This window comes from Malaclemys terrapin, chromosome 1, assembly GCF_027887155.1.
Source record: "Malaclemys terrapin pileata isolate rMalTer1 chromosome 1, rMalTer1.hap1, whole genome shotgun sequence".
NCBI lineage: Eukaryota > Metazoa > Chordata > Testudines > Emydidae > Malaclemys > Malaclemys terrapin.
In genome coordinates this window covers 222,941,968-222,954,232 of record NC_071505.1, presented here as the reverse complement: position 1 = coordinate 222,954,232, position 12,265 = coordinate 222,941,968, and the positions used below count along the sequence as shown (strand labels likewise).

Here is a 12,265-nt window from a genome sequence, read left to right as displayed (position 1 = left end):
ACACAATGATTTCTTCTATGGGACTCAATTATACTCATGGGAATACTTGTTTGCACATTGGGCCTTTATTTTCATTAAAGCTGAAGGACATATGTGACAGATGTGGCAATGTCCTGCAATATCTTACTGCATGAAGTTTATGTATCATTGTGGGCCAGGCATTGTATGTAATTTCATGGGGGAGACTGACCACAGCCCTGCAGGAACTAAGAACAATGAGGGGTGATTAGGTAAATTAACTCACCTCCAGTCTCTGGAGATGCTCGCATACACAGGTCCAGACTAGATTCTCCGGAGACCAACAGACTGAAAAAGGACCTTTGGATAAACAGTCTGAGTTTAAACTAACTCAGCTCAGCACGTTCTTTCTGATCCAGCAAATGGACAAGACCTTTTGTCCAAAGTGGGGAGGGGTCAATCTTCGGGAAAGTATTGGAAGGACTGACACCTATCAGAGTCAAAGTTGAGATGATCCCTTTTAAGCTTTTTAGCATGAGTATAGGTTTTTCTATTGTTTTTAATGTTCTCTTTAATGGTTTCGCCTTAAGAACAAGTGTTCTTGCTTAGAAAGGGCAGTGTGGTAACTTACAACTGCTGGCCATTATGCTGCTCATAAGCCTTATCATAGAATCATAGAATATCAGGGTTGGAAGGGACCTCAGGAGGTCATCTAGTCCAACCCCCTGCTCAAAGCAGGGCCAATCCCTAGACAGATTTTTACCCCAGTTCCCTAAATGGCCCCCTCAAGGACTGAACTCACAACCCTGGGTTTAGCAGGCCAATGCTCAAACCACTGAGCTATCCTTCCCTCGGCCCGCAACGCTTCCAGCAGCCCCCATTGGCCTGGAGCAGTGAACCACGGCCAGGGGGAGCCGCAATCAGCCAGAGCTGAGGACGGGGCAGGTAAACAAACCAGCCCGGCACACCAGGGGCTTTCCCTACACAAGCGGCAGGCCCAGTTTGAGAAACACTGCCTTAGAAGACTAAGCAAAGTGCAGATGCTGGCCTATGCAGGCAGTCTTGCTTGTTTGGAATAACACAGTGTGGGCAGGAAACTATATGGCTTGGAATTACCCCAGTCAGGAGGGAGAGAGACATGAGTATCTGCCCAAGACAGGTAACAGCTGGGATCCAGAAGCCTAAAAGTGGATGCCCTTACTGGACCATGGACATGAAATACAGGTGCAGTTGCCCTGAACTGTGACAGCATATTAAATTAATTAAAAGTTTTCATTAAATTTTTCTGTGTATTACCAATTTCCAAAGCTTGATCAACGGTGAAACTAGAGCAACTTGCATAGGGCTAGTCTACACTAGAAAGTGCTACAGCAGCACTGATGCAGCTGTGCTTCTCTGGCGCGACTGGAGAAGACGCTCTAGGCCAACAGGACAGCTCTCTCCCATTGGCACAATAAATCCACCTCCACGAAAGGAAGTAGCTATGTCAGCAGAAGTTCTCCTGTCAACACAGCACCATCCACACTGGTGCTTAGATCAATGTAACTTACATCGCTCAGGTAGGGTGGTTTATTCACACCCCTGAGCAACGTAAGTTATACTAACATAACCTATAATGCAGACAAGCCCATAGACTCTCTTAGTTTCAATCTGAGTTCATTTTCTGGCTATGAGTGCTGTCAAAAGGATTAGCATGAGTATTAGATTTGTTCACTAGATCTTAGTCACGCTTGCCGATTTTGCTCTTCCTAGTGGCAGGGAGGTCATTTGTCCTTGGAGAAAATGAAAAGCAAGCCTGCCCAGCTCCATCTTGTTCCTTGTTGTAGGAAGACAATTTGAAGGGCTAATTATCTGAATTCATCAGCTGAGAAAGCAGAAGAGCATTGGTTCTGCCCTCCCTATGTAACACAAGCAAATACCTACTGAAGATAACTGATAAGATGTTGGAGCAGAATGTTAGTGCTACAAGTATATAATTAGACCAAACTTCTCCTTTTGCATTCATACAGCATATCATATCCTATGTATGCTTTGTCCCCTACACACATCCCTTTAATTTAGCCTGCACCCCACCCCGCTTCACACATGACCCAGTTATAAAATACATTTGAATGCCCTCAATTAAACTTACTAAATAATATTACATTTGAGGTTTGGTCCTGTAAACTTCTGCTCCCATGCAATACAGATACTCTATTACTTTAGCACCACTTTTTTGTGATTTGCAACAAAAAGAATATGAATGAGTTAATTAAATCATTCATTTTAATACTCTTTTGCACATTAATTTGTGATGTTATAATAATGTATTAAAGTCTTGTAATTATATAAGGCCTGATTCACAGACCATTGAAACCAGTGGAAATCTTTCCATTGACTTCAATGAGCTTTGGATCAAGCTCTTATTGCAGGTCATCCCAAAGCACTTTACATACAGTGCCTTTCTAGGTTCCAAGTTTACTGTGCTTCGGAAACTTTCTGATCAAATTTGCTCTGTTTATGTAAGTAAATCAAAAGAGTTTTCTAACTGCTAACCCTGTCTGGGTTTAGAAAGTCAAGCTAGATAGACTTGGGTAGTTTGGGCTTGATTTGTTCCAGTTCTGTTCATAATGTCCTTGACAGTCCTAACAGAAGTATACACTTCTGTTATTTTCTTATTTTCTCACTAAAGTAAGGGGAATTGACTTTTAATATACAGAAAAGAAAGTGTCTTTTATACAGTTACTCTTCAGTGTTAGATTCACACTTTAAGAATATTTAAGTGAACAAAAGTTATTGTTAACAAATTAAAATCTCGAGTCACTCTTAGAGCCAATCATTCCATAAATTATAATACCTTATTGTTGCATGATGAGGAAAACTTTCTTCTCAGAATTTCAAGACTCCAATCAAAGCAATTAAAAACATTTTAATAGAACTTGTTTCCTCAGCTTCTTCAAGTATTGAAATACTGCTTATATGTATTTTGTTAGTATTTTCTAACTGCTTTATCTGTAAGATATCAAGGCCATTGATTCAGGATATAGCACTCATTTGCTTTCCAATTGGATTATCTCTCACTATGTACTTGGTAGTGCTACCCACTTGATTCTTATTAACAAAGATTATATCTGATTTAAGTGATGTTAACTGTTTACCTTTAAATATTTTCATTGTTAAAATTGTTCTTCTCATCTGTGTAAAATGAAGTGACACTTTACATAGACGGGCCAATTTGTTCTGCTTATGATTCAGATTCACTGTGGCCTCCTTTCTGTGGTTCACTGACACTTTGTTAGGGATTCCACGAGGGAATTATAGAAGTGTAGGATTGGAAGGGACCTCAATAGGTCATCTAGTCCAGTCCCCTCCACTCAAGGCAGGACTACATAATAACTAGACCAGTGATTCTCAACCTTTCCAGACTACTGAACCCCTTTCAGGAGTCTGATTTGTCTTGTGTACCCCCAAATTTCACCTCACTTAAAAACTACTTGCTTACAAAATTAGATATAAAAATACAAAAGTGTCACAGCCACATTATTACTGAAAAATGGCTTGCTTTCTCATTTTACCATATAATTATAAAATAAATCAACTGGAATATAAATACTGCACTTACATTTCAGCGTATAGCATATACAGCAGTATAAACAAGTCATTGTCTGTATGAAATTTTAGTTTGTACTGACTTTGCTAGTGCTTTTTATGTAGTGTGTTGTAAAACTAGGCAAATATCTAGATGAGTTGTACCCCTGGTTGAGAACTAGACCATTCCTGACAGGTGTTTGTCTAATCTGTTCTTAAAAACCTCCAGTGACAAAGAACAATTTACAGTTACAATTATATCCTCAAAAAGAAGAACAGGAGTACTTGTGGCACCTTAGAGACTAACAAATTTATTAGAGCATAAGCTTTCGTGGACTACAGCCCACTTCTTCGGATGCATCCGAAGAAGTGGGCTGTAGTCCACGAAAGCTTATGCTCTAATAAATTTGTTAGTCTCTAAGGTGCCACAAGTACTCCTGTTCTTATTTTTGCGGATACAGACTAACACGGCTGTTACTCTGAAACCTGTAATTATATCCTCACAATCACCTCTCTCTCTCTCACACACACACACACACACACACACTTCCCTATAAACTTAAAGGTCTTGTTTTTCAGGCAGCCTTATTACAGGCTAAAACACTTAGCACATTAAAAAGTGCCTCCTAATGATCTCTACCTTTGTACAGATTTTTTGGTACTTGACATGTATGTCCACATCCATTGGAGCAGCATTTCTTCACCCCAGAACATTCACTGTCAGCCTCACAGCTTTCAACGCAGGCAGCCGCAAAACCACTGGCCTTCTCAGGTGCTGGGCAGTCTCCTTGCTTCACTGACAGGATATACTTGAGGAATTCACAGCTAGTTAGGCATTCATAGTTCTTCTTGGGGAAAAGAGGCTAAAGGGAACATGAAACAATTGTACAAGTCTTCAGTGGGAAAAAAAAAATAATGCTGAAAGTTTCCCAAGACCTTTGGAAAGAAATTTTGCAAGACTACCCCTGCGGATTTACATATCCATGTAGCTTCTAAACAAAGCTTTCAGATTACAGAATGGTGAATTCCCTCAAACAAGACCACTGTCTTTTATGGAATTAAATTGTTTTTATCTGCCAGCTTTTCTCTTGTTTTCCTCATATTAGCTGACTATGAAGTTGCTTCATGACAGATTGAAAACATTCACAAAACAAAGGGAAAGGATTGTCTGAACAGTCCTTTTTGGAATTATTCTGCATTTTTCCTTTTGTATTTCATAGCACTTTAACCCTAGTATATTGCATAGCAGTGGTGCAGGAACTAGGAATGCTGGGAGTGCTACCACGCACCTCTGCCTTGAAGTAGTAATAGCAAACACCAAATACATTGTTTCCATCATGAGCACCCCTACTATAAAAATCATTCCAGTACCCCTGCTGCATAGTGCCACCCCAAATTACACAGACAAAATGTACTAGTAATATTTTCATTAGGTTGTTGAATCATATTGATGTGAGGGGACTTACCAACATCTTTATGCTAATGTCAATTTTTTTTAAAGGAGAGAGATTTTTCAATGATCAGTTAATTCTACTTCTGTCAAAAAATAGGTTCCAGTTCTATGGAAAGCTACAAAATGTTAAAAGGCATGTACCATTGTAGTTCCAATAATGGGCTTATGCAGTTCATTTAAAGTTGCTTCTAAAAGTATTATGAATTTTCTCAGAGAATGATTTTGGAGCCCTATTCTACAAACCCCTATTCTTGTGAGTAAGTCTTTCTCACATTGCTAGTCCCACTGTTTCAGTGGAATCCTCACATGAGTAAGAAATGCTGAATCAGGCCCTTATTTCCCAGTAGACACTTTGCAAACTTTGAAGTTAAATTTTGCTTCCAAATGTTATCCTGAATAAAGAGAAATTGACATAATTCCACTGCAAATGAGAATGGTCTGGGTTAATTCAATCAAAATGGCATCTTCTGCAGTGAGGTTGTGGGTGACAGTGAGTGTGTGTGTGAGAAGGAAGGAGAGGCTAATTTTAATCCTAAAACATCACAAATTTGCAGCTAGTTAATTAAAAAACTTTATAGCCCCTCAAGGCGTAATATGTCTTCAAGGCTTCTCCTCCCCAATCTGTTTCACAGCTCATTTTTCTGCTAGCTGCTAAACGTGCTGCTCTTCATTACTGGCCTTTGAGGTTCTAAATTTAGCTTCAATCATAAAACCACTAATCAAAAAGGGATGCTAGCACAGTTTAAATACAATAGAGCAGTGTTCTACTAATGTTTTTCTTTTAAACCAAAATGTGTGAATTCAAATTTGGAAATGTAAAGCCACAGTGAGGAGGCTTATGAGATGTATGTAAGTTATACCCACTTTATACTACTTTAGGTCTTGTCTACATGAGAAAGCTACACGAGTTTAAATCAATTAAGGCTATGTCTACACTATAGACCTTATAAGGGCACAGATGTACCACTGCAGCTGCGCCACTCTAAGATCTCCCGTGTAGCCTCTCTATGCTGGTGTGAGAAAGTTCTCCTGCCAGCATAATTAAACTATCTTCAATGAGCAGTGGTAGCTATATCAGCAGCAGAGTGTTTTCCGCCGACATAGCGCTGTCCATACCAGCACTTTTGGTGGTGAAACTTATGTCGGTTAGGGGTGTGTTTTTTGTGTTTTACCAAGAAAAGTGGTAGGGTAGAGTAGACAAAACCTTAGTTTAAGGAAATCTAAGGACTTGTTTACACAGAGAAGTTTTACCAGTTGTGCTAACATAGTTATATATACACCAGTATAACCTGACCCCATGCAGACAAACTTATTCTGGTATAAAAATGCCTTTTTGAATTCAGTTTAAACCCCTTCCCAAGAGACATAAACTAAGCCAAAAAAGGCATTCTTATACCAGAATAAGAGCGGGAAGGCAAAGAGAGGGGGGGTTAAAGCAGTATAACTTTATCAGTTAAATTAACACCTTAGATTAAACTAAAAACACTTCCCCATGAGACAAAAACAAAAGTCTTGTCTATGCACAGACTTTTATTAATTTAATGGAAGGATGTTTTAAAACTGATTTAGTTAAACCAGTGCAAAGCCATGTGTAGAAATTCTTATTTTGGATTAAATTCAGTTTAGTTTAAATCTGTAAGAAACTAATAAATAAATTTATATGAACCACTCTCAAACCAACTAGGATTATATACACAACATGTTGCACTGATTTAACTAGTCTATGCTAGAAGGACTTTGCTGATACAGCTATATGGGTACAGTTATAGTGGCAGAGCCCCCTAGTGGATACTTATCTTATATTGGCCTAAGGTGCAAGCCAGTGTAGCTAACCCAGTTCCCCAAACAATATACACCATACTGGTAAAAGGACTCTTGACAGCATAGCTATGTTATTTGGAGGCATGGATTTTTTCACTCCCTTGAACCAACATAGACCTGGCCTAAATCAGGGTTTGTCTACCTACGGAGTTATTCCAGAATAGCAATTCCCAAAGAACTCTTCCTGATTTGGACATTCTTGTTCTGGACATTTGGACATTCTGGTTCTGGAATAAGACCGACTTTCTCCAATTTAACGTAATCCACTTTGGAAGGGGATTAACATAAATGAGAAAAAGGCTTTCTTATTCCAAAATAAGAGTGTCCACACATGGAGTTAATCGGGAATAGTTAATCTGCGTTTAGTTCTCACTGTACCTTATTCCAGAATAATTTTCATGTGCAGACAAAACCTCAGGCTAGGTCTACACTGGGGGGGTGGGAGGTCGACCTAAGATATGCAACTTCAGCTACGTGAATAGCGTAGCTGAAGTTGCGTATTTTAGGTCAACTTACTTGGCTGTGAGGATGGCGGCGAGTCAACCACTTCCGTGCCGCCGTCGACTCCGCTTCCACCTCTTGCCACGGTGGATTTCCGGAGTCGATGGCAGAGCCATCGGGGATCGATTTTATCGCATCTTCACTAGATGCGATAAGTCAATCCCCAATAGATCGATTGCTACCCGCCGATCCGGCGGGTAGTGAAGACGTGCCCTCAGTCTTGCTTCATCAACCCAAGAATTTTAAAGAATTCTAGCTCATATATTAGCTCAGATGTGTTTCAAACACACTTTTTCCTACATGGGACCTGAAGGGATGAAAGGGAGTATAGCAAGAATAGCAACTAGCTAGAGAGATTTTAACAGAACTTCTCATATCTGTAAAGTTAAGTAAGCTTGTTCTAGATGGGGGACTCAAGTTTCAACTTGAGGAAAGCACCTGGTTGGTATAAAAAAATCAGTAACAAATTGTGAAAATAATGTTTGTTACTCAGATTTAAAACTACTAAATTGTTACACTCTCATCCTCCCAAAATACAGGAGAATGCGGCATATACAGATTGTGTGTGTTAGCTGTCACCTTAAAGTGCAAACCTCCATAGTAGTACAAATGAAAGAGACAGCCAGAACAAAGTGAGAAAGAATGCCTCAGGGCTGACCTACCTCACAGAAACTTTGGCAATGGTTTTTCTTCAAGTCCCAAGATTCTTTGCAGGGCTCCAGGCACTGGGGAAAATCATGAAAAAGAGAAAAGGGACATGTCAGTAAGAGGAAAAAGTAACATTCATAGCTGACCTTATGCCTTTATTGATTGTTTGACACATAGGAAGTTAATAATAGGTTTCTTTAAACTACTTCTCCTGAGGATAAGATTGTGTCATAGTTTCAGATCAAGGTCATTTTGAACCACTGTTAGATTATAGGAAATGTTTCCAATATTTCTCACTGTACTAGGCAGTATCCTTGGCTGTGTATGTGCCATCCCCTTAATTGCTGTGTTGAACCTGGATACCGAGAACAGTTAACACCATGTCACTGGATTGCTCCATGGAGCCTAGAGACAACCGGTATTGTCTATCGTGCTCTTGCAAACTAACCCTTGTCTCCTGTGCTTAACCTAGTAAGTAGGCTGGCATATGAGCTCTGCCAGGCTGGGAGGTGAAGGAATCCTGCCTCCTGAGACCATGGAGTAGCAGTAGCAGAGCTCTCATCACTGTTCTTATGCATTTGTGAGAGACAAGGCCCAATGGTCATGTAGTAGCAGATTCATCAATCCCAAACCACTGCTTCTTCACCTTCAAACTCCACCATACAGGGATAATAAATAAATAGAGATACCCTATCTCTGAGAACTGGAAGGGACCTTGAAAGGTCATTGAGTCCAGCCCCCTGCCTTTACTAGCAGGACCAAGTACTGACTTTGCCCCAGATCCCTAAATGGCCCCCTCAAGGATTGAGCTCACAACCCTGGGTTTAGCAGGCCAATGCTCAAACCACTGAGCTATCCCTCCCTCCCCCTACATATACAGTGAGCTTAGTACCATGGTATGCAGGATGTGCAGACCCCCAGCACAGAATCCCCAAACCTGACCCACACTATACACCAGAGCAAAACTAGAGTCAGGCTGTCTGGGACCCTCTATTACCATGGAGAAGGGAAAAGATTTGCCACTCCTAAAATCTTGACTCTTCCTTATTTTGGGGGTGTTTTTTTAAATTATTTTTAAGGCAAAAGATCTTGGAAAATACTAATAGAGCTGAGCGTAAATTCCATATACTATCCCTGGCCACAGGGGAAAGCTGCTACACTGGAGAATAAGGCCCTTGATGTACAGTTTCGCATTAAAATCACATGTATTCCTTAAATACATATTGCATTTTATTTTAGAATCAAGAATTTAATGTAAGAACATGAGAATGGCCACACTGGATCAGACCAATGGTCCATTAGCCCAGTATCCTGTCTCAGACAGAGACCAGTTCCAGATATTTCACAGGGACTGAATAGAGTGGCTCTCATAGGACCATGTGTATCTACACAATTTAGAAATGAATATAAACATATAACCTATATCTAAGCATAACTGTACATATGTGCCATGGCAAAAAACTAAATGCACTGAAACAAGATTTGCCTTTTTTTCCTATTAATGAAAGAGAACTGTGAATTCGGTGGGAAAAAAATCATAAAAGTATTAGTCACAGGGGTTACAACAATGAAATATAGCTATCCCCCATTTCCTATTTTGGTGTTTTGGTGTTTTAATCCCAGCTTCTGGCAGTTTAATAACCACAAGATACACTTTAGCATAATTAGACTGCTACTTTTTAAAGTTTTCACTAAATTCCGTCAATTTAATGAACTCCAGAGTTTTCTTGCTTCTGTGCTATAAGTGCCATACGTCTGAGCCTGATTCTGCTCTCACCCCAGTTTTACAACCTCAACTGGCTTTGATCGAGTTAGTCTTGATTTACAGTGGTATATGAGGGAAGACACTATGGGTGAAATCCTGACCCCATAGGAGCTCTGCCATTGACTTCAATGACCCTATACCTTTTCCTAATTCTTGCTTGGTTACTGCAGAGCCACAGAAAGCTTTCATTAGTAAATAACACCAGACCTGACTGGATCCCCCATCTACATACAAAAGGGATCTTCCACATGTACCTCATACTCTTCCACATGAAAGGAAGGCGCTGTTGCCTCTATGGCACGGCCCCTCCACTTAGCCTGAGGATCTGGGGGAGACAGGACAGTGGCAAGGAGTAGGTTGGGAGGCCTGACTCAGGTCCTCTCTGACATGGGGATCAGCCTATGAGGGGAGTAGCTGATGGCACAAGAAACCATGACTCTGCAGCTTCAATGGAGTTTTATTGCTTGGGTACTGGTGAAGGAGTCACCAGGAGCAGAGAAACAAAGGGCAGATGGGCCTGACCTACTGCTGATAACCCAGGATTTAGGATACTCTTCATATAGGCAGTTATGTAGCCCCCATCACCATAGCAAAGGAGTGTCTCACTCACATTAATGAATGTGTATTTAGCCTCATAACAACACCAGGAAATAAGTCTTGATATTGCCATTTTACAAGTGAGAAACTGAGGCACCAAAGTCACATGGGAAGTCCCTGGCAAAGCTAGGATTTGAACCCAGCTCTCTTGTATTTCAGTCCATGGCATAAACCAAAGAGACCATCCCTGAGATCTCATGTGCTGTTTGTAGGGAGGGCAAACCTTACCCCATTAATGGCAATGTTCGGGGCCAAATCTCAGGGAGGAGAACAGTGCAAATATTTCTCTTTGTTTAGATCTCTCCTGTGGATTTTCTCATGAAAAACCCAGGGTTGTGAGTTCAATCCTTGAGGGGGCCACTTGGGGATCTGGGGCAAAATCAGTACTTGGTCCTGCTAGTGAAGGCAGGGGGCTGGACTCGATGACCTTTCAAGGTCCCTTCCAGTTCTAGGAGATGGGATATCTCCATTTATTATATTATGACAGGAATCAATATGTCTCATAGTGGCCAACCTGTGTTCATTTCTAGTAAGGCATTCTATTCTGGTTTACATTACAAATACACTTCTGAACTGCATTTTATTTATTATATTTAAATAAAGTCCCCCCTCTCCCTGTTCTGCAAAAGACTGATCCTGATCCCCATTTGTTGAAGAAGTGCCCAAAGTGGGGCATCCAATCAAGCTAGGCACTCAGCTGAGGATTCGCCCCTAAAAACAGGAATTTGACAAATGAAAGTCTTGTAAGATCAAGCCCTCAATCAATAATGCCTAGGCAGGAAGATACTGTAAGATATAAAATATGTCATGTTGAATATTTAAATAAAGTCAACCCATTGTCACTAGCAGTGGCAGGCAATATTTGCTTTTTATGTCCAACTCTTCAGAAAATATCTGAACAAAGTATGTGTGTCTTGAAATTAAATATCCAGATGACACATTTCAAACACTTTGCTGAAAGTCACCAAGGGCCCAATCCAAAGTGCACTGACGTCATCTGGAGTCTTTCCGTTGATTTCAGTGGACTTCAGACAAGATTTCATTCTGGGGAGGAGAACATACAACTCTTCTGGCCAATAAAAAGAATTTCAAAGAAAGGCCTACAACACTCATGGGAAAAGTATTCTATCCAGCAAGTAAACACTTCCTGGTTTTCCAGATTATTGTAAATGTGTGTCTGTAAAAGGATTCTGAAAATCCTTCTTCCAGGATAAGGCAAAATTTATGCCAGGAAGCAGTTTTCTGCTGATTTTTACTATTTTACTTATAAAGGAGAAAAAAAGTCACCTGTAACCATACCACCAGCTCTCAGAAGCTAAGCTAAGTGCAGTACTTGGAGGACAGACCACCAACATATACCAAGCTGCTGCAGGAAATGGTTCTGATGATTCAGTCAGTAGATGGCACTGTTCCCTCTGACTTACTACTGAACCAATTCCAGCATGATGTTAGGGCGCATTGTGCTGCTGGAGGGGGCTATCCAGCTATGTTTTGTATGAGAGATAAAACTGAGGCCCTCACCACCTGTGGTCATTAGAGGCCCACTGGTACTCTTCATAAGAGGAAAGGTGTTAACCGGCTGGCCTTGCCAAATTCCATTTTGGATAACTGCACTATCCCTATGTTAAAATCTGCTGTAGTTTAACTCGGCTTTTCCTTTCCTGTTCTAGTCTATTTTACAGTGTTGCTGTGAACTGTTAAACAATCGCCATGTTTCAACACATTACCTGCTTTAAATGATAACTGAAATGATCCCAGTATCTTGTATCTTTCAAAACCAATGTAGGTATAAACTATGTCAATGAAGACTACATATACTCAGGAATAATGTTAAGCTCTTGCCACTGGTTGAGTTGTATGAATTACTGCTGTTTTCATTAGTTTTGTTTTGCAATCCTTTTATCGTGTTTTTAAAATTATGGTAGGGGACACTCTTCACTACGAAAAGAATTTAT

The 12,265-nt window shown here is 40.4% G+C and overlaps 1 protein-coding gene across 4 annotated transcripts in view; it reads right to left on the bottom strand.

Moving 5' to 3' along the window:
• The window catches only part of ANOS1 (anosmin 1), a 190,975-nt gene that overhangs the window by 71,480 nt on the left and 107,230 nt on the right, over nt 1-12,265 (bottom strand). For all 4 annotated transcript variants that reach the window (XM_054008140.1, XM_054008166.1, XM_054008149.1 and 1 more), the window contains 2 exons: nt 7,963-8,025; nt 4,166-4,388 (listed from right to left, as the gene is read on the bottom strand). In XM_054008140.1, coding sequence (XP_053864115.1) covers nt 4,166-4,388; nt 7,963-8,025 — 286 coding nt within the window. The remainder of the gene's footprint in view (nt 1-4,165; nt 4,389-7,962; nt 8,026-12,265) is intronic.